At 47.2% G+C, this 26,792-nt stretch overlaps 1 protein-coding gene across 1 annotated transcript; it reads left to right on the forward strand.

The window, feature by feature from the left end:
- Positions 1-379: 379 nt before the first annotated feature.
- On the forward strand, positions 380-19,027 carry TNFSF8 (TNF superfamily member 8). The gene is made up of 4 exons (XM_014873119.2): positions 380-698; positions 7,952-7,997; positions 17,256-17,327; positions 17,940-19,027. The coding sequence occupies exons 1-4, from the start codon at positions 504-506 to the stop codon at positions 18,335-18,337; spliced, it is 711 nt and encodes a 236-aa protein (XP_014728605.1). The 5' UTR covers positions 380-503; the 3' UTR covers positions 18,338-19,027.
- The last annotated feature ends 7,765 nt before the right edge of the window (positions 19,028-26,792 follow it).

The raw sequence follows: 26,792 nt of genomic DNA on the forward strand, positions 1-26,792 counted from the left end.
TCGCCCAAAGGTGGATGCCTGCCCAAAGGAAGGTCACCCAAAGGTGGATGCCGAGCTCCGGAGCTCTCTCCCTGCAGGGAGGCAGCGGAGTTTCAGTGCACGACAGGAAGGCAGAGCTCGGGGCGACTCCCTGACCCAGCTGCAGCCGCACCGAGTATAAAATGAAAGAGAATTTGCATATCTCCCCATTTGACAGAGCCTGGGGCGGGGGGTGGTGGTGGTGTCTGTTCTCTTTGTGACATCAGAGCCCGGGGCTGCAGCGCAGGACCTCGGCGGAGAAATCCCGGAGCGACGACATGAATGAAGCTCCTTCCCCTGCCGGCAGCCGCGTCCTGCCTCACGCCCCCGGGGCCCTCTCTCTTTGCACAGACACTGATGAAGTTTTTTTTCCGGATCACATGAGCCAGGATGAAGGGGGAAAATCCTGCCAGGAGCAGACATGGGCTGCAACTTGAACCCGACCGAGGGGAGACACAGAGCAGTGCCTGGAGAGCTATATAAGAATGTGCCAGGCTCAAGAGCAAACACTTTCTCAGGTGAAGGACTCGCATGAATCAGCCATGAATGTGAATGAAGACACTGTTTCCAGCAGGCTTGGAGCCACTAACAAAGTCTGTTTGTATTTCATCATCGCCATCCTGGGTGCATTGCTCGTCTTTGCCTTGGCCACCATCATGGTCCTGGTCGTCCAGAGGACGGTAAGAGATTAATTCTCTTCTCTTCTCTTCTCTTCTCTTCTCTTCTCTTCTCTTCTCTTCTCTTCTCTTCTCTTCTCTTCTCTTCTCTTCTCTTCTCTTCTCTTCTCTTCTCTTCTCTTCTCTTCTCTTCTCTTCTCTTCTCTTCTCTTCTCTTCTCTTCTCTTCTCTCCCTTCCCATTTTCATTCTATGGCCAGAAGAGCAGGTCCCACCTCAGTTATAAATGCACACACACATGAATTAGAGGAAAGATGAAACACAGATAAAAGAACTTCAGAAAAAGAGGACTTTTCTCCATAGACAACATTTATTCTTGGCACACAATTCCTGCTCTGTAAATGGAAAGAGAACACTCCTGATCCAAGGTGTCCAACAGCCTCTGTCCCACCTGGTTTGATTTGTGTCTCCTGTTGGTTCTTTGGAGAATAAACAGTGTTTGAGAGGGTTTGGTCGCTCTGCACCTCTGAAATGGGTCGAGCAGGGGACATGCCAGCTCTGTGTGACACCCTGTGGTGCTGCCTGCTGATGTGCTGAGGCTGAGCTCTCCTGAGGCACCCAGAGCAGTGGTGGGGGCCAAGGAGCTCCCTCGTGTCCCCTCAGTCCTGCCCTGAGTGGGAATTTTAATGCACAACCAGAGTTGTAGAAAGGATATCAGGGACACAAGGTCACACACAAACAACTTTTCCTTTTACCAACAGTCACTTTAACTTCTTAAAATAAAAGATTGCTCTCGAATGGATCTGGAGTGGATGGGGAACCAGTGACAGAGATGGATGGCTGTGAGGATAAAAAGTGAATTTCTGACCTTGTAAGGGCATAGCCATCAACTTCACCAAGGTAAAATGCCAGAGCAGAAGTTTTATAGACTCTGAAATCTTATTGCAAAAATCAAAGCGCTGAGGTACCCCCGTTACTCTTCATAGAAGGAAAGCTCCAGTGCAGGACTGCTGGAGGAACTGGCCATGGAAAACAAAATATGATCCTTTGACTCAATATTTTCCCTTGCTAAATGTACCCTGTGCAATTTGTGTGCCCATGTATGCACATTACCCAGAAATTAAACCAGAAAGGCTTGACTGATACTCCTTCAGGAGAGGAATCATTTACCTGTAATCAGTGTTCTCCCAAAAGAGAAGCACTTTGAGGACAGTTAACATGAGACATGGGGCTTTTTAAGTGAGAAATAGAGTGGGATATCAGGGGAGATCTTTAAAATAACAGTCTAGGTAATTACAGACTTGCCACAGCTTTGGTGTATAATGAGGCTTTCATTTGTACTGATTATGGAAGCAAGCATTAAATCACCTCTCCATCAGGATAAAGCAGTTCCAGGAGTTGCCAGAGGAACAAGATTGCTGAAAGAGCCAAGGTTTTGACTTAAAAGAGTAATGACACCATTGCATCTGCTTTGAAAACGAGCTTGGCTGGAGGAGGAAATACGAAGCTGAGGGGAGTGAGGAACAAATAAAATCAAGCAGCAATTTTACACTCTGAGGAGAATTTGGCAGTAAAACACAGACTGTGCTTTGCTCTCAGGGAGTTCAGAAGCAGAACAGTCCTCCCCCACCCGTGACTGGTCCTGAGCTCTCAGAGCAGAGAACAAGTGTTGGTTCTGTGGGACAGGTTCCACACGGAGCTCCAGGCTTGCTCCAAAACCATCTCAGCTCTTGGCTGTGCTGTCAGAGTGAGGCTGTGTCACTGTGGCCTCACTCAGGGAGACGAGACACACTCTTCTTCATGCAGAGAAAAAAGGTGTTATGTGGTTTTATTTCCACAACCCATTAGATGGAGTTTTACAAACATATCATGCCTATTTGTAATTGGTCAGTAAATAGTTGTTACCCTGCTGGACTGGTCAGGTCACCAGATGTGTCTACATGCCAGTGACCATCTTCTCTTTGCATATTTGTCTCCAATAAATCTGGCTAGTTTACACAGGTGCTGTTACCAGTCACAGTCTCAGGATTCTTTCTCAGGGGAATAAGCTGCTTTCCACCATTACAGGATTGCATTCTCAGGAAGGGCTGACAGGTTTTCTCACAGGTAAAATGCAGTCTGTGAAGCCTTACAGGTCCTCAGTTCAGCCACACAAGGCTGGGCACAGAATCTTTTGGGAATCAGCTGTGGCTGGGCTGAGCATCTCCAGCAGGGATGGGAATCCTTGGAGCCCTGTGGATACTGACTTGCCACAGGGATCAGAGCATCTCCAGCTGACTTCATTATTTTCTTTATAACTGTGACACATTTTGTGTGGTCATCTCCTTGGGATGATCAGGTTTCCCCTCCAGATGTTGTCAGCTGGATTGTGTGAGTGGTCCCTGAGTTTAGGGACAACTGCACACCCTCCTTATGCTGAGCTGAGAGAGAAGCTTTTATTTCCCTCTGTTCCAAGGGGTGTTTGAGGGTCACAGGGACAATGCAGGGGTTGGACCCTTGGGTGCCACAGCACTAAAAGATGGTGGTGACAAGATCACACTGTCCCTGCCCTCATCAAAGGCTGCCTTTTGATGAATTCGTAATTGCCTAATTTGAGTTGAAGGAAGACAGACTAGAAAAGGAAAATCAAACTCTGCAGAAACCAGGCACTTGCAGCCCCCACAATCTGGGTGCTCCAAAGAAGGGAAACACAACATGAAAGGCCAAATGAGAAAGGCAACTATGATTCAAAGCTGCTTCTCTGAATCCTGCAGCACCTCTGTCATTATCACACCTCCCCACTTTCCAGCACCCCAAGAAATTTCCTTTACAACTTGTTTTTAAGAAAGTTGGCACAGCACATTAGTGCCACATCTGGAAAGGATCCATTTTAGAGCTAAACTCTTGTTTTTTTAACTATTTGCAGTGCTGACGTGAGTTCATTCCTTCAGCTCTCATCTGCAGAACCACTTGGCTTCAGGCCATTGTCGATCTTCCCCAAGTGACTCAGTTTTCCTCTGGAATGAGAATAGTCTCGAGCCATAATTTTTCTTCTTAACACTATTTATAAGTGTGTTAAACCCTCCACCCATCTGCCTGCTGTGTATATATGTGTATATACACACCTCTGGAGATACTGGTGTGTACAGAGAGAGAGAGGTGAAACCAGTGACAGAATGGGACAGGAAGGGCTGGAAAATGTCATTTTAAGGCACACAGACCCTCACAAGTCTGGTGCTGTACAGGAAGGTCGATCAGAGACCCGAGCCTCCCATTTACAAATCCTGTGTGAATGTCCAGAGTCCATGATCTGGGTTAGTCCATCACTGCTCTGGATTTTGTAGACTTCATATATTGAACCTCTAAATTGTGTGGGAAAACCTTTTTATCACCAGTGTGGCAAATATTGAAGGTCAGAGCAGGTTTTTTCTATTTGCTGATCTGCTCTTCAAGGCTGTTAAGAACCTTTAGCAGTGGATTTGTGAATTACTCATACAGCACCCAGCACAATCCTGCACTATTTATTGGGGTTTTATGTATCCTTAAAACTCATTTCAGCCCCAAGTGCCCCACTCGGGGCATGTTGGCCCCCTCTTGTGGCAACCCTGACAGACAGGAAAAACAAATAAAATGTTTAAAATAAAATAAAAATACTGAGAATTCCCCTGGAAGCAGATTTCCCACATGTTGAGCACTACAGGTATTCCACTGGGGCATTTTAGGAGAAAACTGCCCTCGCCCAGCTCTTGCTGTGGGTGCAGTGACAATGCACAGTCTGGAAGTGACACTTTAACAGCTTTGGTCAGCACAGGAAAAGCTGATTTTTACCAGGGCTTTGTTTCCTGAGAGGCTCCTTATCAGGTGAGCCATGAGGACAGTGCTCTGTTTCCTGGACTTTTCATGTCCAGCTTCCACCTTTGCCTCTTGGCACCTCAGGTGGAAATGCCCTCACCTTCTCCTCCAGTTGGGCATAGAATAAATTCCAGAATCACTGAGGTTGGAAAAGCCCTCCCAGCCCATCGAGTCCAGCCTGTGCCTGGTCCCCACCTTGTCCCCAGCCCAGAGCACTCAGTGCCACCTTGGCCTTCCTTGGACTCCTCCAGGGATGGGCACTCCAAACCTGCCTGGGCAGCTCCAAAGCCCGAGCACCCTTTCCATGGAGAAATTCCTCCTGAAATCATGGTGGCTGGAGGCTGAGCAGAAACACGGGAGAGCCTTGAGGTTCTTTTTACAATGAAGAATTTCCTTTGAGGCCAGGGGACCAAAGAGCTCACACAGCTGCACTGTGGAGATGCTCTTGGAGAGCCCAGGCTCATTGTGGGGTTTGGGGAACTGCCTTGGACTTTAGATAAAGACTTCACAGAATCCCAGCCTGGTTTGGGTTGGAAGGACCTTAAAACTCATCCCATCCCACCCCTGCCATGGCAGGGACACCTTCCACTGTCCCAATGTCCAACCTGGCCTTGGGCACTGCCAGGGATCCAGGGGCAGCCACAGCTGCTCTGGGCACCCTGTGCCAGGGCCTGCCCACCCTGCCTGGGATCAGAGGATCAATGAATATTCACTGCTGTGACCCAGGAATTTAGAATTACTCTTTATTCTGCCTCAGCTTGAGAAAATTTCTCGTAAAATGATTAAGGGAAAGAAGATATAAATCACTTTCGCTGGCACCTGATTATCATTTTCTCTAATAAAGCAAACTCAAATTATTCTGCTTGCTGAGTAAAGACTGAGCTACTTCATCACCAGCCCTCAGATCACTCCAGACAGAGGGAAATTTGTTGTCTTGAATTTTTTTCTGAGCTGGCACTGTAGAATTTAATCTGTTTGGACTCCTCCTGTGTGCTCTTTGCATTCCAAATGACAGCATTTCATGTGATATTCTCGCTGCTGGAAAAGAAAGAAACAATACCAGTAATATTTCAAAGGAAGTCCTAAAGGTTTATTTCAGCATCTACTCAATTGTCACTACAATAAATTGTTTTGGTATGTGCTGGTTTTAATCGCTGGGAGCCTTCCCAGGTGAGAACACAATGCCTTTAGTCCATTTTAATTTTGTTTTTATGCCCTGAGCCACCAGCAAGGCAAACACCTCCCTGGCTGCCTGATTTCATTGAGTGCAATCTCACTGGGGGCAGAGCATCCTTTTTCTGTCACCTGAAATACCCTGAATTCTCCACAGAGAGCAGGAATGTTCAGATTTTGCATTGAACAGCAACATTTTCCTGTGCCCTGAGTGTGTGTGTGTGACAACAGCCCAGGGCAGGGGCAAAGGAAGGAGCTGAGAGGTCCTGGCAGAGATTCCTGGGAATGTTTCCAGCCCCAGCCCTGCTCAGTTTAACATTTGGTGATATGAGATCCATGAGACCTCCCAAGAGAGGATGGTGTGCCAGGGACAAAAAGCTTGGAAATAACAAATTTTTCAAATTTCATCTCTGGGTTCCTGTTCCTGCTGCCCTGCACAGCTCAGGAAGGTCCCTGGAGGAACATTGGCTCAAAGGGTGACTCTGCCCTGCCTTACACGGGTGTGGGGAGAGAAAATGAACAAATTACACATCCCCAAATTCCCAGAATCATTTCAATTGGGAAAGAGCTCAAAGGTCAGTGAGTCCAACCATGAAGCTGTCACTGCCCAGTCCCCCTGGGAGCAGCTCTGCCACCTGTGCAGGACTCAGCACTTGGCCTCACACCAAAGAATCACAACTCTTTGCTGGGAGCAGGTGCAGCTCCACGCTTCACTTGTTCAAAACATGGCCACGTGAAGCCAAGATCTAATTAAAAACCTCCTTAAATATTTAAAATAAGAACATTAAGCACCACAAACAGACCCAACACAGCTTCTCTCCCTGCCCAACCACTTTCCTTCTCCCCACAGAAAGATTTTTTTTTGTTGTTTTATGGTTTTTTATTGGGTTTGTTGTATATAGAGATTGTTTGTACACAAATATTTTTGTGGTTTTTAGGACTTGTCCCCAGAGATTTTGAGGGTTAGTTTTTTTTATTATTTTTTGGGGTGATAAGTGGATTATGTGATAGGGATTTTAAATGTTTTGTTTTAGTATTGTTTAGAATTGTAGTTTTGTTTTCAGTATTTTAAAGATGGATTAGTTAACTCATTCTAGATTTATTAGGTTGTTGAGTGTAATTTTTTTTTAGGTTATGAAGGTTTTTTAGGGATAAGGACTTAATATTGGGTTTTGATTTTGTGTTAGTTAATTGGATTTTTGATTTTATATTAGGATTTTGTTTTGAGGATTTTTTTATTATTATTATTATTGTTTATTGGTTGATCAGTTTTGCTGGTGTGCTCCCTTCCTGTTTATCCACCTCACACACAGAAATGAGGTGTTTATGCTGTAACACCACTATGGATGAAGCTGTTCCCACCACAGGAGTGCTTAATTTCCCCCAGGAGATATCAGATATTCTCTTACTGGTAGAGCTCCCCAAATTTCTCCTTCCTGGATGTCCTGAACAGGCTCCCCAGGGATGTGCTCAGGGAGCAGCTGGAAAAGGTTTTAGTTCCTGTGGTTACATTTTAGGTAGGTGAGGAGCAGGGAGAAGGATTTAATGATCCTGCTGGATCCCTCCCAACTGCAGACACCGATGTGCTAAGCTGGGCCCGGCCTGATTAGCCTGCTAATTAGCCCAGGTAATTTGCAGCCAGGTAAGAGGAGCTGGTTGAGCCCAGGCTGTGCAAAAGCCACTCCCTGTCATAAAATCCCTGTGGGATCACCCAGAGCGAGGGTGATGTGCCAGTGAGAACTCCCTGTGCTCTCCTCAGCTGCTGGGAGAACATTCTGCTCCTTGGGGGCATTGCTGGACATTTATGAGCTGCCAGCGACTCCGGGGGTGTGTTTGGGTGACAGGAAGGTGGCATCAGAGGAATCCTGCTGCGTGTCACCCCTGGAGCTGGTTTTCTGGGGATTTCTCGTGCCATGCTGATGGAGGACAGTTTCCTGTGCCATTTCCACCCTTGGTTTTACATCTCAGCGAGAAGTAGGAGGAGAGGTGAGGCAGGACATGACTGTAATGCTCAGACCTCTCTGGGGCTCTGCAGCTTTAATGATCTTTCCCAGGCACTTGGCTCTCCAGGTTCTCCATGCCCACTCTGTCCTAATCTCTCCAAGCCTTGCAAACTACAGAGATGAATTTTTAGGACTTGTGCTTCTGAAACAGCCCCAACAGAACCTACATAATTTTCTTACTACACTGTGTCAGAAATGTCAATTTTTTTTTGTTAGAAAAAAAACAGAAATGTTTCAGATCCACAGCTGCACATGAAATGGTTATTTCCTATTCCCAGAATAATCCATCTCTTCTCTTTCTTCTCTTTCAGGTAGCTGATCCTGCCATAGAGGGCATCAAAAAACCCATCAGGACAGGTAAGACCCCTAAACAATACAGGCAATTTGTCATATCTGGAATGCAAATATTGCCCAGGGTCACAAATAAACCAACTGTGCACATCTTAACATTTCCAATAAAGGCTCCACTTGGTCAAGAGCCAAAGTAGTAAGAAAAAATGAAAATAAGAAAAAAGCTTTCCAATTACTCCAGGAACCAGTGCACGGCTGAAGAAATAGCAAATATTTCTGAATGTTCCCTGGGGTGTCTGTTCAAAAGAGCTTTTTGCCAGGAGATGTGAACATCACTCTGATTTGAAGGTCTTATTTTAAATGCTGGCTCTTGCAAATGTGGGCAAAGTCCTCATATTCATGAGAGAGGGGTGAAAATGTGTTCCACATATTTCAAAACAGCTCCTGGTTTGAGGGGAAAAGGGAGAATAGTCGAGAAGGGACAAGGGGAGACCAGCAGCAAAAGGCACAGAGCAAGGAATTGAAACAGGCAGAGTGTGAGCACAGGGAGCCTGAAATAAGAAAATCTGTCTAATAGAGACAATTTACCAAGATTCTGCCTGGCCTTAATGTGCCCAGGGAATGGGCACGGCCCCGAGGCTGCCAGAGCTCCAGGAGCGTTTGGACAGCGCTGCCAGGGATGGACAGGCTGGGATTGTTGGGGGGTCTGGGCAGGGACAGGGGCTGCCCTGGGGGATCCTGGTGGGTCCCTCCAGCTCAGGAGATTCTGTGATTCCAGGATTCTAAGATAAGCCCAAGGCCTGGAGAGTCCCAATCCCACAATCACCTTTTCTGCAGCTGCATTTTTGCAGCATTTGGGCACCACTTACTCTATTTTGGGTAACTTTTGGATCCGTGACTCTCCCATACTGGGATTGTTTCATAACCCACAGCTCTCAAAGCAGTCCCTGAGTGTCACCGTGTCCCTCCTGAGAGCTTCACATCTTGCCTGACCATCACCTTTGTTTAAGTTTTAAAATTCCTGTAACCTGAAGGAATTTTCTTTTCTCCTTAGGCTCTCCCTCAGGCACCCTAAACACACACACTGCTTTCTCTCTAGCAACCTAAACATTCCCTTAAATCTTCTTAAGTCTTCCTCAATTCTTTTTGTGCTTTATTTTGTACCTGAAGAGGTTCAGAAATAGAGCAGGATCTGAAGGTATGGAGCCTTATGATCCACAGAGGAGGAGCCACAGTGGTCAGCACTTTTCAAAGCAAAGCACAAGGGGTAGGGGCATTCCCAGGGCAGGGAGAGAGATGTCACTGGTCAAAAAGTCCATTTATAGTTATATTTATTTATGTTTAAATTTACATTATTTACATTTAAATTTATAGTTATATTTATAGTGATATTTATATTTATAGTTACAGTTAGAGTTAGAGTTATATGAAAGAAAATCATATATATATATACACCATATATAAACCATATATATATATATGTATAATTTTATTTCAGCTCAGGTGCAGTTGTTTTTTCTCCTCACCAGCAGCTGCAGGTGTAGACAGGAGCCATGTGCTCTCCCAGGAATGGCCTGGATGCTGTTTCATCAGCCAGAACATTTCTGTCTTTAAGTCCATATCAATCCCAGGCATCCTCTTGCTCTGAATTTCCAAATTCTGCTGCTCAATCTGAGATGATGCCATTAGTGAAGGACAAAAGGGGGGCTGATAGTGAGAGCCCACATCAGCAAGAGCTGCTGAGAGCTGGTTTTAGGGCATTTAAATGCTCTCCCCTCAGTGCCCATTGGTCCCTGTTAGAGGGCAACAGAGCATTCAAGTGTGAGCAAATTGTCAGAGCCTTTTATTTTCCTCTTAAAATGCATAAAGCAGAGCTTATTAATGAATATACCCAGTGGGTAATTTACTGAGGGCCCCTCACAAGGAGTTCTGTCAGCTGCTGCCTGCTGGCAACCAAGCAGGGATTTGTGGCAACTGCTGCCAGGTCCCCCCAGAGACAGGAGCAGGAGAAACGTTCAGGAAGGGGACTGTGCTGAGGCTGGAGCTGCTGGGGATTTAGATTTGGATCCATTCCATCCCAGGCAGCCCAGATGGGAATTGGGTGTGGTTTGTACCCATGAACCAGAACTCCTGCATTGTTAAAATGGGCAAGGGAGAAAAAAACCAGCATTGCCCAGCTGGGCCCTGTGCCAGTGCCAGCACTCAGGGATGCTCTGGGGGACACAGCCCCATCCCTGGCAGTGTCCAGGGCTGGGTTGGACAGGGCTTGGGGCACCCTGGCGTGCTGGAAGGTGTCCCTGCCCATGGAGGAGCTTTAAGGTCCTTCCCAGTCCAAACCATTCCATGATCCTGTGACACAACAATTCTGTGCTGGGTCCAGCTGAGGTCACTCAGGCAGAGACTTCACTGAGCTGCCAACAGGCAGCAGCCCAGACCCAGCCACAACACTGAATTAATTGTGTCTTACTAAAGCTGGAAAATGCAATGATTTAATTTAAATCTCCAATGAGATTATGTTCTATTGTTAGCTAAACACCAGTGGGCACTAAAGCAGATTTATGGGAGTTTTCCAGCCCTGACTCAGCTGTCAGGCCCCAATGGATGGGCTGCAGGGATCCACAGGCACAGGCTGAGAGCATTGCAATGTCAGCTCATTAAATGTTTGTGTGAAAAATGGGATCAGCCTCCTCAAATCCTCTGTTGGTGCAGTACCTGAGCAACAGGGGGAAGGAATTAAATCCATCACAAACTAAGTGTTTGTGAAATGTTCTTTCTGTGGAAGCACTTCTCTGCAGAAACTCATCCCCATGTCACAAATAACAAATCATGTATTAGTGTGGACCTGAGGGGTATTGTTATGTTCATTTTTTAGAGGGAAAATGAACTCACAGACAAATTGATGACCTGGAAAGGTGCAGCCCTCATCATCTCCGAGCCTCATTTCCCTGGGAATTGTGTAGTCCTGGGCTGATGGCTTTTCTTGTTATTTGAGCTGCAAAGATTTGGTATCAAAGATACAAATGAACACACACACACACAAATTCATTATTTATAGGTATTTTTCTCTGGCACTGGACAGACCAGGAAAAGAAATCCAGCACCCCACTCTCAGTTTCAATGGGAAATAGGTTCCCGAATAAAAATCTGACTCTGAGAAATTAATATTATACAGGTGACAGTCACTATTATACAGGTGACAGTCACAAAGCTGCTACTATGGAGAAAATCAGACTGAAACCAATGAGCCTTTTCAGATTTTCAGCAATGTCTCAGAGGGCAGTTTGGCCTTCTGCAACTAAATTTGATCCCAACACTATGAGAAGCAGCTGAGGCTCCTCAGAAATGGATATTCACTTGGGCCATGAAGGTTTTTCCCTTCTCAGCCTCAGTCAGGGAGGTGTCTGTGCATAAACGTGACCCTGCCTGAGCTGTGTCCACCCAGGGCAGAGGAGATGGTGTTTTCAGCCTGAAAGTTGAGAAAACTGAGAGGAGTTTCTCAGCTTGAAAATTCTGGGCAAGCCTGGGCTTGCAAATGCTAGAAAGAGGGCAGAAACCTCCTCCATGTGGGGAAATGCATCACACACACCCAGTGTGGGCTGGTGGCTGAGTTCATCACATGAGGGGTGATTGGTGCTGCTCAGAGTGCTCAATATCGGGTCTTCCCTCTCTCCAGTACTTAAAACACCAGCTATATGTGAATATATATAAATATATATGAAAATACACTCACACACACAAATATATATATATATTAATAGCTAATGACATTATGTAGCCTTTGCTACACTGACAAGCAGGCAGAGATTTGAAGAATTTTGACCTAAAATCCCACAGGTTTGGCAGTACTCGGGTGTGCAGTGAATTCATGAGGTTCTTCTTAAATTTGGCAGGGGAAAAAAAAGGATGTTTCTTTAATTTCTGGTTTTGGGAGGAAATTTGGCAGCTGAGCTCAGTCCCCTTCGGACCAGAGCAGCAGTCCTGGGGCTCTCGAGGGCCAAAGGCTGTCAGTGTGTGTGTGACAGGCACAGCCAGGGGCAGAGCCCAGAGCTCTGGCACAGAGCTCAGGAGGGGATGTCACCCAGCTGCCACTTGTCACAGCATCACAGGCTGGGCCAGCCCCTTGGCTGCTGTTTGCAGGGCACTCACCTGGCAGGAGAGAGTTAAAATTAGCTATAGGGACTTCAGGGAGTGGCTGCTGAGAAATAAAACGAGGCAAATTCTGCTAACTCTGGCTTGCTGATGTGTGACCTCACCTGATTCCATAAGCACTTAAATCCATGGGGGTCACAGAGGAATCAAAAGCTGTTTGTTGCCTGCTTTTACTTCTCCACTTCATAAAATAATTCAGGGTTTTGCCCCTCTCCTGTGCCTGCCCACACTCAGTCCCCAGCCAGAGGGGGCAGTGGAATGTCCCCATGGCAGTGGAATGTCACCGAGGGGTGGCCGGGACTGGGACAAGCCTCGGGAGCCCCGATCGAGGGGCTTTCCATGTCTGGGTAGCAGCACCTTCCCTGCTGACAGAGCCACTTTCAGCTCGTGGTTTCAGTGCCCTTTGCTGGTGCTCCTGTCAGACCCACCTCAGAGGTGGGGAAACTGAGGCAGCCACAGCCAGCAGAGAGAACTTTCCCCAGCACTGTCACATCCTCTTGGACCTGTCTGGCAGCTGCCCGTGTGTCCTCATGTCCCTGAGCTTCATCCTGGCTCGACAAGGTGCTGCTGTGCTTTGGTGCTCTGAGAGAACCTCAGGGGTTCATTTTGCACCTCAGGGGGAAATCCTGGGGGCTCTGTGAAATTGCAGCTTCTCTGAGATCCATTTCACAGCCCCATTTCACAGCCCCGTTTCCCAGTCCCGTTTCCCAGTCCCATTTCCCAGTCCCATTTCCCAGTCCCTTTTCCCAGTCTCGTTTCCCAGTCTCGTTTCCCAGTCCCATTTCCCAGTCCCATTTCCCAGTCCCATTTCCCAGTCCCGTTTCCCAGTCCCATTTCCCAGTCTCATTTCCCAGTCCCGTTTCCCAGTCCCATTCCACAGCCCCTCTGGCTCAGTGGTGAAAAGCTGCATGGAGCTCCTGGAAACAGCCAGGCTCTTTTCCTCAGGGCTGCACCCTCTGGATGTAAAAGGGGTCAAAAAGACAAAAACAAGTGATGTCCTGATATCTTCTTTAGGGCTTCCCCCTGAGACCCCTCCCTTCCCAGCAGCTTTCCTTGAAGCAAATCTGCAGTGCCTGTGCCTCAAGCACACACTGAAACCAGTGTGCTCTCCTTGGTCCTTAGCCCCAAATGTAGCTTTGTCTTTCCTCCTCCCTGCAGTATTTTTAAGCTCATTTAATCCCATTGATGGCAGAGGGATTACCTCTGATTTACACCATGACTCGTGCAAAGCCAATTAGGCAATGTGAGCACATCCATCGATCAGTCCTGAAGCTCTGGTAATTTCAGCCTCTCTTGGCTTGAGCTGAAATGTTTCAGATAAAAGAATTAACTTGAAACATAAAAGTAGAAAACAGTTATAAGCTGCCTAAGCAGTGAGGACCAGACCTGTCTCTCTAAAACAATTTTTTTTTCCCATAATTTCCCTTCTGACTAATGCAGCTGATGTCACCGAATTTAAACGCAGACATACCAAACTTGCTGACACAAATAAATGTTAAATACAGCTCTGGAAATGCAAAGTGCAGCCAGGTCAGTGAGGGGAGATCTTTAGAGATGCCATGGACACTCTGAGCAGCTCAGGCCTGGCCAGAGGGGCAGCTCTGGGCAGATTTTGGGCAGATTTTGGGCAGATTCTGGGCAGGCTCAGCACCTGGCTTGGCAGAGCCTGCAGGGCTGCACCTCCAAAGGCTGCTTGTGCAGCAGGGGATTTTCAGCCTTTGGAGGGTAAACCCCCTAAATGCCACTGAGTTTCTGTAAATAATCTCTCCTTTCCTGCAGGATACACGGAGTGTGAGCAGGCTCAGGGTGCTGATGGTGTTACCAGACACTTGTTATCACCACAACAGCTTTAGCTGAAATAAGGGCCAGAAGGGTTTTCACCCATCCTATGCAATATCTCCACATCTTTGCAGTGCCTGTGCCCTCACTAAAACACTAGATTGACATGACTAAAACCAGGAAAGCAAGCTTTGGTTTTTCTTTGGGGATTTCCAGAATGGTTTAGGGACTTTGGTACATGACTTAGTCATTCTTGGAGAGCAGTGAGCTCCTGCTCACCACAAAAGTCTTTAAACTGCTGAAATCAGAGAAATATTGCAATTTTTTCAAGATATCCACAGCCTCTGTCTCCAACAGAGAGTGCAAACAGTGCAATACACACCTCACCAACCCGTTCCAGCCAGGGGAGTTTGGGTGTGGGACCAGCTTCTCCCTGATTCGTCCATCCTCATTATCAAGACCCCCTTAGAAATCAGGTCATGTAGATACAGCAAGGGTCTGGAGATTTGAATCTCTTATCATTAGCCCAGTTTCAGGAATCCTATGAATCTTATGATCCTTATCCCACTCTGCATATTAATAGAGCTCTTGGTAGAATCATGGAATCACAGAATATCCTGAGCTGGAGGGTCCCACCAGGATCATCAATCCAGTCCAGCCCCTGTCCCTGCCCAGACCCCCCAACAATCCCAGCCTGTCCATCCCTGGCAGCGCTGTCCAAACGCTCCTGGAGCTCTGGCAGCCTCGGGGCCGTGCCCATTCCCTGGGGAGCCTGGGCAGTGCCCAGCACCCTCTGGGGGAAGAACCTTGCCCTGAGCTCCAGCCTGAGCCTGCCCTGGCCCAGCTCCAGCCGTTCCCTGGCTCCTGTTCCTGTCCCAGAGCAGAGCCTGGAGCTGCCCCTCGGGAGGAGCTGCAGCCCCGGGGAGCTCTGCCCTCAGTCTGAACCATCCCAGTGCCCCCAGTCTGCTCCATCTGAGCCATCCCAGTGCCCCCAGTCTGCTCCAGCTGAGCCATCCCAGTGCCCCCAGTCTGCTCCTCATGGGCCCCTCCAAACCCTTCCCCATCCCTGTGCCCCTCCTTTGGACACTCTCTCACACCTTTGGATCTTTTTGTTACTGAGGTGCCCAAAGCTCCCCCAGCACTGGAGATGAGGCCACACCAGCCCAGAGCAGAGTGGGACATTTGAGGATCATGACACACAACATGTGATGCTGCGTTTTTTGTGCATTAATTGGCCCTTCAGAGACCCTTGTAGGGTTGGGGATTGTGATACCAATTTTATAAACTGAGTCGCAGGTAAATTTTGGGGTTTTGTGTACCCTGGGAGAAGGAGAATAATTTGATAAGGCTTTACTGAAACTCCTTCCTGCTTTCTTCTTGATGTTCAGCTGTGGAATGAAACACAGAAAATTCCCAAGTTGCCATCTGAGCTCCTGTGCACTTCCACAGCAGGGCCAGCAGATGTAAAGGAGAGCACATGCAGGGAGAAATAACCATTCAGCTGTCAGGTTGCAGCACTGGGATATGCACTGTGTTCCTGAATCCAACCTTGTCTCTGTGTCCATCCACCTGTGGACCTAGGGGACAGTTCTGGGTCATACAGAATAAAGACAGAATAATCACAGAATCGTTGACTGAATCCTAGAATGGTTTGGGTTGGAAAGGACCTTAAATGCCATCTTATTCCAGCCCCCTGACACCTTCCACTATCCCAGGCTGCTCCAAGCCTCATCCAGCCTGGCCTTGGACACTGCCAGGAACGGATAATCAGTGCCATTAACTGAACATCCCGTATGGTGAGAGGAGGAAAAACTCACAGAGAGGAGAGGGAAGGTGGGAATATGGATGGAAAGGAGGTGAAATGCAAGGGGGAGAAGCGGGGAGCAGGGTCTGGGATGCAGGAACTGGATCACAGAGATGAGGTGCCGGGATGCGGTGCCGGGATGCGGTGCCGGGATGCGGTGTCGGGATGCAGTGCCGGGATGCGGTGTCGGGATGCGGTGCCGGGATGCGGTGTCGGGATGCGGGGCCGGGATGCGGTGCCGGGATGCGGTGTCGGGATGCGGTGCCGGGATGCGGTGCCGGGATGCGGTGTCGGGATGTGGGGCCGGGACTCGGCTCCCCGGTGCTCTACGGGCGTCTGCAGTGCCGGGCACGGCCGTGGGATGGAGCCGTCCCCGCGGCCGTGGATGGAGCAATTCCTGTGGCCGCGGATGGAGCGAGCAGTCCCCGAGGCAGTGGGAGGGGACAATCCCCGCATCCCAGGGGACGGAGCCGTCCCAGCGTCGAGTGGCATGGGGCAGTTCCTGTGGGATGCAGCAGTTCTTGAGTCCCGTGGGATGGAGCAGTTCCGTGTCCCGAGGGATGCAGCATTTCCCGTGGCATGGGGCCGTTCCCGTGGGATGGGGGCATCCCCGCGGGGCTGTGGCGGGGCAGTCCCGGCTCCTCCCTGTCCCGGCGCTCTGGATTTGGGGATTCCCGGGACACGGCTGCTGCCCTGGGCTCGGAGCCGCGGGGCCGGGGCGGGGCCGGCTCGGCCCCTCCAGCAGCAACTTTCGGGTCCCTGGTGCCCAGAGCAGCTGTGGCTGCCCCTGGATCCCTGGCAGTGCCCAAGGCCAGGTTGGACATTGGGGCTTGGAGCAGCCTGGGACAGTGGGAGGGGTCCCTGCCATGGCAGGGGTGGGATGAGCTTTAAGGTCCCTTCCAACCCAAACCAGGCTAGGATTATATGAACAACTTAAAGTCCTGGTGAAATCCACATTTGAACCATGAGGGAACAGAGCAACATTCCAAAAGCACTCTAAGAGCCATTTTCAGAACTATATACTACTTAAATGTTTAAAACCACAAAAATAACTTGGTTAAATTAAGCTTACCTGCACATAATTTCTGTCTCATAGAATCAGAGAATCCCAGCCTGGTTTGGGTTGGAAGGGACCTTAAAGCTCATCCAGTCCCACTCCTGACATAGGCAGGGACACCTCCCACTATCCCAGTCTGCTCCAACCTGGCCTTGGACATTTCCAGGGATCCAGGGGCAGCCACAGCTTCTCCAGGCAGCTGTGCCAGGCCTCCCCATCCTCACTGTAATTCTTCCTTGTATCTATTCCAAACTCACCACCCTCTTTTAATTTAAAACCATCACTCCTATTTTTAAGAAGCAGGGTATTGAATTTAATTTTTCATGGCTGAGAGCTGCAATCTGCCAGAGCTTTAGGTTGTTATAGATTTACCAGCTGAGTGACACTGCCCTGAATTCCCTGGGCAGATCAAATATTCTCAGCCAAGGAGTCAGAACCATGCTGGAAATGGGGTACCAAGTGCTGGCTGCATTTTGCAGTACTAAAAAAACCCAAAATGCTCAGGGGCAATGAGTTAATCAATTGTTTTCTCCAGGGAACACCTTTGAAGACTATTTGAGGATCCTACAGAGTGTCCCAGCCAAGGGAGCTGCTGCCTACATGAGAGGTCAGTGGGGAGTCCAGGGTGGGGGAAAGGGGCTGGGAAAGGGAAATTTCGGAGCTGTCTGAAAAGCTGCTCATGTCATTCACACTGAGTTTACTGGCAAATAGCTTTTTTGTCCAAATGGGAATTTTATAGAAAAAAAATCCTTAGTTCTCCTGGAATGTGGCTGGCAAACCCCCATCCGATCCTAGATTTTTTTTTTAACTTGATAAAAATAAAAGTAAATAAAGATTTACCTTCTGCACACTCCCAGAGGAATGTACATCTCCATGAATTGTACAGTCTCCATGAATATGGAAAGCACATGAATGTACATCTCTGTGAATTCCCTCCAAGTGCCAAGTGGGGAAATAATGGAGATGAACATCCATGCATTCATGATGCATTCATGCATTTTCAACCCATGTCCTGGGTTTCCAGAGGGCTGAGTAAATCCTGGGAATCTTTAGTGCCCCACCTCCATGTGTGAGCTCCCAGGTGTGTTTCCAGGAGTTTTCCTGGCAGGAAACTGCTGAGCAGGTGTCTCCTTTCAGCAGGACACCGTGCTGGAAGTGTGCTATGGCTGAAGGGAGCTCAGGGGAGCTCAGAGCTAACAGCCCTTTGCTTTCCTCTCAGTGTCCAGCGCAGTGAACGGCTCCAGGCTGAGCCTGGTGGAGAAGGGGGTCTGCGAGGACACCGAGTGCAAGAGCCACGAGCTGGTGATCAAGAAACAAGGCCTCTACTTGATCTTCTGCCACTTGAACTTTCACTTTCCCAACTGCTCCAAGAGCCCCATCGACCTCAAGATTGAGCTCCTGGTGAACGGCAGGGTGGAGAGGCAGACGTTGTCCACGTGGTGTGCATCAGAAACCTGCCAAGACAAGACTTTTAAGACCTTGCTCCAGCTCCACCTGGCGCACCTGAAAGTGCAGGACGGGATATCAGTAACACTGAACCATCCCCAGTTCCTGAACGACGTTTCCCTTCCCAATGAAAACGTCCTGGGGGTGTTGAGGTACAGCGATGGGATGTGAGCAGCTCCCTGAGCTGCCACTGCTGCCCAGGCCCTTTCTCTGAACACCAGCAGCCTGCTTGCACTAGGCACCAGCTTGGTTTAAATCTCCCACCTCACCTCATCCCTAGGGTGAACAAGGAACTTTGTGAGTGTCCCAGAAAACAACACTGCAAGATCCACACCTGCCAGGTTCCCTGGCTTGGCTCCTGGTGGGATTGTTGGACTCTCCAGCACAAAACCCACAGACCCACCAAGGGCTCCTCGAAACAAGCTGTGCACACACAGATTAAAACCCGGGCAGATCATGGGAAGAATCCACAATATGGAGATTTTTAGGGTCATAAACTGTTGGCACAGCACCTCTGCTCAGGACATGGGGAAATCTGTTTAACTCTATTTTATGGAGAAGTGTTTTAACCCAGTCTTTCCAAAAACCCAACAGTCAAATCTTGTAGTCAAGGCTTTTCTTTACCACAGGCACAAGATGACAACTCTGGAATAGATTCATGGTACAACAGCAAAAATGCTGAAATTATTGACTCTCAGGCTGGTAGCTGAAACTCTGGGGCAGGACATAGGAGATATGGGGTTTACAGGATATTTCTGTGCTGCATTCTGCTATGGACTTTATGCCATTTCCTTCAAGTGTCTTCCTTGTCACTATTTATCCATCTTTTCTATTTAAATATAAAGCTCTTTGGGACAGAGACTTTGTCTAAGCAGAGTGCTCAGCCTCTGTTCTCCCCTGGGGCTCTCAGACCTTTCCACATTAAATATTAAAACAGCAATGGTGTTGCCAATCTGGCAAATAGCAAAGTTCATTAGGATGTGATTTCCTCGAGTGCTGCCCTGCCAGTTTGGCAGTCCCTGTGTGACACAGACCACACTGGGCTGGGAATCCTCCTCCAACACCAGCACTTCCTGGAAAGCCAGGACTCCTGACTTCTCCAAAGTCCAAACTTTGGTCCAGACTTTCCCAAAGACAGTTTCAGGGGGGCCTGAGGTGAGAGCTGAGAGGTTTGAGCAGCCCAGAGGATGGGTGCTATTTGAGCTTCTTTGGCTGCCTGGAACGTTTATAGAATTCAGGATAAAAGAAGAATCTCAGACCCTCTCATTCCATGAACTGCAGTAACCCAGACATTTATTTGCAATTTCATTCTTACAGTGTGGGGAGGGAAGGGACCCAGATGTTGCCAAAGCTGGGGCCAGTTCAGTCCTTCCCCTTTTCCCTGCATCTCTGGGATCCCAGGAAAGCCTGTTCTCACCATTACTGGAGTTTTTCCCCTTGCACAACTGGCATTTTTCTATGACTCGAGCTTGGCAAACTCTCCACTGCAAACATTTAGTCATAGATGGAGTTTCTGGCTCCAGAAACCTTGTGGTTTATCATCCAAGCTCAGTGGAAGTTGGTGACTGATGGAGCTCAGTTTGTGTGAGCACACTCCAAATATTCCTCAGCAGTAATTTGTTTCTTGTTTTACATCACCAGAAACTGATGGTGCATATCAGTGAGGTTTTGTCTTTTCCACCAGGTGACTTCAAATTATACCAGACACTTTCCAAAGGTCAGGAACAACTGATATGATTTACTGCTAGAGATACCCACTTTCTGTTTTGATGAGCACTGATGCAAAAAAAAATTCCTTTTGCTGTTAATGACTCAGGGAAAAAAAAAGAAAAAACTAAATCAAAAAGAAAAAAAAAAAAAACAACAACAACAAAAAAACCAAAAAAAACCAACAACAAAAAAAAAAAAAAAAAAAAAAAAAAACAAAACCAAAAAAAACCACCCATGGATATGGTTTTCTTTCTTTTTCCCTTAGCAAAGAGAAATTTATTTTTATAAGTCAGCTGACCCTGCCTATGACTTTGGAACCTCGTCTGGGATCTCCTCTCTCCTCTGGGCCCTGTAAATCTCTCATGTCTCTGAATAGGATTTTTAACTTGTATTTTCCTCCACTTTGATGCACATAACCAGTTTCCAGAGAAGTTAAAGCAAGCCTGGCAGTGAGGGATCATAGCTCCTGAATATAGAAGCTGTCAGTGAATGAAAATATGCAACTCCTCACACATCTCACCACTCCTCCTCTCCCCTGAGGCTTTGAATTGAAAGAGAAAGGGCATTCTTTTAAAAATAAAGCAGCTCTCCCTGCACAGGGTGATTTTATTCTCTTATTTTGCCAGATGGAGAAAATCCTGACAAAGCAGTGCTAAGCTGCTCAGCCCCAGGCATTTTAATACCTCTGGATAAAGAAATCTGGCCTCTACCCCACTGCCTCTGAGAAATAAGAATAAATTATAGCCAGAAAGAAAGCCCATTAATAGTGGACAATTTCCCCATCAGTTACAAAAATGTTAAATAGCTTTCACTGAAGCAAGGCCCTGAGCCAGGCAGAGCCCAAGTCACTTCATTCTTTCTTCTCTTTTCCTTCTTTTTTTTTTCCCCCTAAGTTTTTTGAAGCTGGTCATTTTGACAACAATCCTGTATTTTAAAAAAATATCCAGGCTGGTCCTTCCCACAAGGATGTGTCTGTCCAGCAGCACCAGCAGCAATTCCCTGCAGCAGGAGGGTCCTGGCTCTGCCCAGGAGCATCTTCTGAGGAGCCACACCTTGCTCTGCTTCCCCACCACAGCCCAGGAGAACCCTGAATGCACTGAAGGTGATGCACTTTGGGGCCACCTAAAAACAGAGGGCAGATCAAATGAAGGGAATAAAAAGCAGTTCTATTTATTGAAGGGCTCTCAGGTACATTTAGGGCAGACAAAGCCCCCCAGGGGCTACACCCAAAATGGACAATGGGTCACAGGATTTCACACTTTTATCAGTTTGGTTCATTTGAATATTGGGGTTCATCTTCCAATTACAGCTTCAGGTAATGAAGTCATTTACCCCAAATTTTCTCCCCCAAAACTCCCTTTTGTTTCCATCTCTGGGGCCTGAGGCAGTGAGGTGTCCTTGATTGCCAGCCTGGAGAGGAATTGTTGTGTCTGCCCAAAATGGGAGAGCAGCAGCTCACACTGGGTATGGAGTTCAGAGTTATACACTAAAGAACTGCAGGGTTACAAATAGATGGAGAATAGAAAAGCTAAAACCCTAAGGCATCAAAGTCATGGAGAAATTGTTCAAATTCCTCCCCTGGTCCTCAGATGGGGCAAATGTGGGGTTTTCTGTGCCTGTGTGTGATTGCCAGCTCCACCAGACACAGGGAGCAGCAACAACCCCACAGCTCTGCTCTCTCCCCAGTCACTGATAAAACTGCACTCTTAATCTGATACCTGCTTGGCCATGGGGCATCTACAGGATTTATCCATAATCTTGGTTGATAGGGGACGAAAATGCCTGTTATTGGCTGCATTCTGTCTGTTGTTAATTGCTGTAGAAATTTTTAACAGGGACTTCAGTAGCAGTCAAGCTGATGCAACACATTTCCATCCCAGCTCACCCGGGGGCAGCATCCCAAAATCTGATCAGGTTTAATATCAGAGATCACAGAGCTGGATCTGAGCTGTGCTGGAGCCGTGAAGACTTTGAAACCACGAGTGCAATCAGATTTCACAAGGCTTGATGACACCTCCCATGAAATTGGCCCCAACCCAAACTCCTCAAAGCTCAGCTCTGAAAATTAGGCCATGGCTTATCTGACACAAATTCATTATTCACAGAGGGACTTTCACATTCACTTCTGGGCTTGTTTCATTTTTTGTTCAGCACGAGAAGAAAACCTCTCAGTCATTTAGAGAGGAAACCCTTCCTGTGCCAAGGGCCTGCCAGGGGCTGTTGGCAACCTAAAAATGCACAGCAGTGCCAATTTAAAGATCCCACCTGGATCAACATGGCCCTGACCTTCTGTGCAGCAACTGCCTGACTCTGCACTGCTCTGAGCACACACATCCCTTGGGAGAACAAGCAGCACTCTGCAAAATCCTTGCCTAATTGCTCATGCTCTTAAATAATAATAATAATTATTATAATTATTATTATTCATAATGTTACTAGATAGAAAAATTCAAAGCAGCTCCAATGTTTTCAAGCACCCTATCCTGAAGATAACATAAGAAAGAGACTATTCCACACAAATAACCTAAAAAGCCAAATAAATGAGAAAATTTTATATTTGGGACCTTACAATGGCTCTTTAAAAAGTGGAAGAGATAAACGTGTGTTTGGTGAGAGAAAACCTCAGAGCAAAGGGACAATGACTGGAACAAATGCAAATTCTGATGAGCAGCATTTGAGCTGCATGTAGTGACCTCAAAACCTCCTCCAGCCTCAGCTTTGAATGGTTTTAATTGGCTCAGCTTCAAGGATCATGAGGATATGGGGTCTTGGAAAAATGTTTTGGAAGAGCACATTCTGCAGTAAGACCTGGAACCCCCAGCCCCCGTGGTTTACATTCCCAGTTTTTCTTGTCACTGCTGATCCCAGGAGCTTGAAGGTTTGGGATGGAGAGGGATGGAGGCCCAGGGACAGCCTGGCAGTGTCTGAAATTCAGGCTCAAGGAGAAATTCAGGTGCTTCCAAGGAGAGGGAAGGTTGTGAGACCCCAGAGCTGGATATTCCCATGGAGGCAGAGCCTTCTCCACACTCAGCATTCCCTGGGATTGCAGCAGCCTCCCTGCTCTGGTGCAAGCCAGGGATGCTGCACACCAGGAGTGAAGCCATCAATTTTCCCTGAGCTGCCATATCCTGCAGTCCTTGCATTCCATTTCCCTTTGTGTCAACAGCTTCTAAATTTAGGCCCTCGAATTCCTTCTTAGAGCCAATGTGAAACAGGAAGCTCAGGTGAGTCAGAGCACCCAAAATAGCTGCCTAGAAAAGCCAGGTTCAGCTGCTGAGTGAGTCTTTACCCTGTCCAGCTACCTCACATTCAACAGCCTCATTCAGTTCCAGATAAGGAAAAGATTATTAATGTGTGAATTGATAATTTATGGACACTTTCCAGGGGTGATTTATGGACTGAGGCCTCCAAGCAGGACACATTTGTGAGGTAAAACACAATGACAGCTGAGCAAGTTGGTAAATTTATGGCCACACAAGAATAAAGTTTGTCAGTTTAAATAATTTTTATTCCACTTATGCCTTGGGTTTGTCCAGACCTGACAGAGGGAGAGCCACATTTTGGAATTAAGCACCAATTCAGAACTAGAAGTCACTTTTGAAGCTACTTTTCTCATATAAAACTGTGTAGCAAATATTTGACCATTTTTTCGTTCCTTTAGTTTGTATAATTTTAATTTCCTTGGGTTTTTGTCATTCTGCTTCTTCCTCCCTTTGCTTCTATTTTTGTGTCTATTTTTTGTATGAAAGTGAATGGAAAACTAAATCAAACAGAAGGTAAAGGGGAAAGGGAAGGAAAGCAAAGTGTGAAGAATTGAGGAAAATAGCCCAGCTGTTTGAACAGGTAAATGAGCTCTAAGGAGCTCTGGCTCCAAGCATGTGAGGGAATGTGGCTCCCAGGCCAGGTTGGACAAGGCTTGGAGCCACCTGGGCTCGTGGGAGGTGTCCCTGCCCATGGAATGGGGGAAGGAGATGAGGTTTAAGGTCCCTTCCAACCCAAACCAGTCTGGGATCCCTTGATTCCAATATTCACATCAATCACAATTTGGAACCAGCAATTTCTACATCTGGTGCTGTAGAGGAAAAAGAAGTTTTATGGTGAAAAATGCTGATTTTATGCAATTTTAAAACACTTTATATGAATGTAACTCCAGGGGCTTCAACCAAGTTCCTCAACCTCGACAGTGGTGGGAGAGCAGGACTTTTGCCTCTGGCAGGCAGAATTATGAGCAGATTGCAGAGACTTTAGATTGAAAGGGGTTTTTTAGTGTATAAACCCAACTGTGTTGTGAGTGTTCACTGGGGGCTTTAGCAAAGACACCTATGAAACAGCAAAACAATTCCCCTACTGAGAAAATGAAATTGTGTTGTGCTAATTATGGCAGTTTAAATATTGGGGGCACAGGTGTTTTCCTGAATAAACACACCTGGTTCAGGGCTCGGTGGTGAGAATGCCTTTAACTATTTTCAGACAAATCACAGGGCAGCTTGTAGGGTAGAGACAGGCACAGGCTGGTCCTGCAGGCCAAGAAACACAAATATTCCTTCTGGGAAAGGAATTCCTGGTGCTGCACCACAGAGCCCTGTGACAACTGCTTGGGCTGAGGGCTGCAGGGGGGATCTACCCTGCTCCCATAAAGCTATGAGAGAATCCCAGAATCCCAGACTGGTTTGGGTTGGAAGGGACCTTAAACCTCATCTCATTCCCCCATTCCATGGGCAGGGACACCTCCCACGAGCCCAGGTGGCTCCAAGCCCCAGTGTCCAACCTGGCCTTGGAGCCACATTCCCTCACATGCTTGGAGCCAGAGCTTCTTAGAGCTCATTTACCTGTTCAAACAGCTGGGCTATTTTCCTCAATTCTTCACACTTTGCTTTCTTTGTTTTTTCTCCCTTTCACTTATGTTTGATTTCCTTTTCTATCCACTTTTATGCAAAAATAAAGACAGAAAAATAGGAAGGAGCACCTTCCACTATCCCAGGTTGCTCCAAGCCCTGCCCAACCTGGCCTTGAGAATTGAGATGGGGCAGCCACAGCTGCTCTGGGCACCCTGTGCCAGGGCCTCACCACCCTCATGGGGAAGAATTTCTTCCCCATATCCAACCTAACCTTCCCCTCTGCCAGCTTAAATCCATCCCCCTGTCCTGTCCCCACATACTCAGGTTGGACTCGATGATCTCAGAGGTCTTTTCCAACCTAATTGATTCTGTCATTCCCTGTGGTCCTCTGATTCATTTCAGAGCTGCAGAGATGTTTGCAGGCTCTCCCAGTGCTTGGCAAGTTTTTGCTTTTCTCCCACGAGGGTAAGATGTCTGTATGAAGATTTAATGATTTGAGCAGCTCAGCTGTGGAACCCGGTCCTGAAAGGGCTCGAAGTTGTGCTCTGACACAGAGGAACTCTTCAGTGCAGACCTCACTCCCAGCAGGTGTTTAATAGCAACAAGAGGCTCTGAAAATACACAGCCACTTAAATTCTGGAGTGGTTTTAAACAGGAATAGTCACAGAGCAGGAGTTCAGGTGCTGAAGCAACTCAGAGTCACGACATTGTATCAACAATTGAGTAAGATCCCCTTGTTTAGTGCCAGTATTTTTCATGAGTCACTTGGTCTTTCCCTCCAGCTTTGATCATGGAATCACTGAACGGTTTGGGTCAGAAAAGTCATCTCATTCCACTGCATTCCACCTTCCACTATCCCAGTTTGCTCCAGCCTGGCCTGGGACACTTCAGGAATGGGGCAGCCACAGCTTCTCTGGGCACCCTGTGCTGCTCTTTCACTACAAAACACATTGAGGGTGTTTTAAGCTCCAAATAACTTCAATTTAAATGGTGTAAAACTCACTAACTTCAATTTAAAGGGTGTAGAACTCACTAACTTCAATTTAAAGGATATAAAACTCACTAAGCAACAAGGACTTCAGAGTGCATTTTATTTAGCTGTTACATAAATTCATTCAAAGGACAACAGGAAAAGAGTAAAAAAATTCTTAAGCTGATTTTTGTTGAAAAAAATTAAATAAAACTGAAAACTACAGTAGCTATTCAGAAGAAAACACAACAGAGCTGACTCATTTTACAAGTTCTCTTATATTAAGTTCCATGAAAATTAGAAAAAGTAACTTCCTTCTTGTAAAAGACAAAGAAATTAGAAAATAATTTTACTAATTATCTGCCCCATGAGGAACATGCCATGTACAATTCCAAATATATTTTTGTTTTTTAATTTCCAGTCAGAGATTTGTTTTCATGAAGGAAGGATGTGATTTATGGAAGCAGATTCATTAGGATGTTATTATCAAGGGTGCACTTCAGCAGCAGCACTGCCAACTGAAGGCTGGGCCTTCTAAAAGTGAAATAAAGCTGGTTTCAGCACTGCAGGGGAAAGCAAAACCTGCTGGTGTTGAGTCAAAAGCAGGAGTGTCCTGCAGGTAAAAGGGCAAAGCCTGTCCCATGCCCCATCCCATCCCATCAGGATCCCACCCCTGATCTGACACGAGATGTCTCAGCTCTTCTGGGCATGCTGCACCAAAAGAGATCACATTAAAACCTCACCACTCCAGCCTCCCGAGGTGCAGTAAGCACAGATTAATTAATTATTCAGCCAAGTGCAGGGGGAATCACTCCTCCGGGTTGTTTTGAACTCATCACCTTTCAGTCAGGGCGAGCCATCACTGCTTGGCTGTCCTCAGCGTGTCCCCCAAACACGAGTGACTCATGGCCCTCACTCGAGGTGACACTGCTGATTTTGTTCCATTCTGGAAGTTTTCCCTTCTGCTGCTCCCTCAGCCATCCACAAAAAGAAGGGGAAATGCATAAATCCAGGGATCTGTAACCAAAGCACCCAGAGAGGAAGCTCGGGGGTGAAAGAGGAAACAACAAAACTCAGAATGAAAAGCAGCCAAGTCACAGAGTCCCCT

This window comes from Sturnus vulgaris, chromosome 22, assembly GCF_052056855.1.
Source record: "Sturnus vulgaris isolate bStuVul1 chromosome 22, bStuVul1.hap1, whole genome shotgun sequence".
In the NCBI taxonomy this organism is placed as follows: Eukaryota; Metazoa; Chordata; class Aves; order Passeriformes; family Sturnidae; genus Sturnus; species Sturnus vulgaris.

Excerpts from the sequence above, each read along its gene's own strand:
- TNFSF8 (XM_014873119.2), top strand. The coding sequence starts at position 504 with ATGTGCCAGGCTCAAGAGCAAACACTTTCTCAGGTGAAGGACTCGCAT. Across the intron at positions 7,998-17,255 it reads CAAAAAACCCATCAGGACAG|GGAACACCTTTGAAGACTAT; the intron begins GTAAGACCCCTA and ends TGTTTTCTCCAG. Across the intron at positions 17,328-17,939 it reads AGCTGCTGCCTACATGAGAG|TGTCCAGCGCAGTGAACGGC; the intron begins GTCAGTGGGGAG and ends CTTTCCTCTCAG.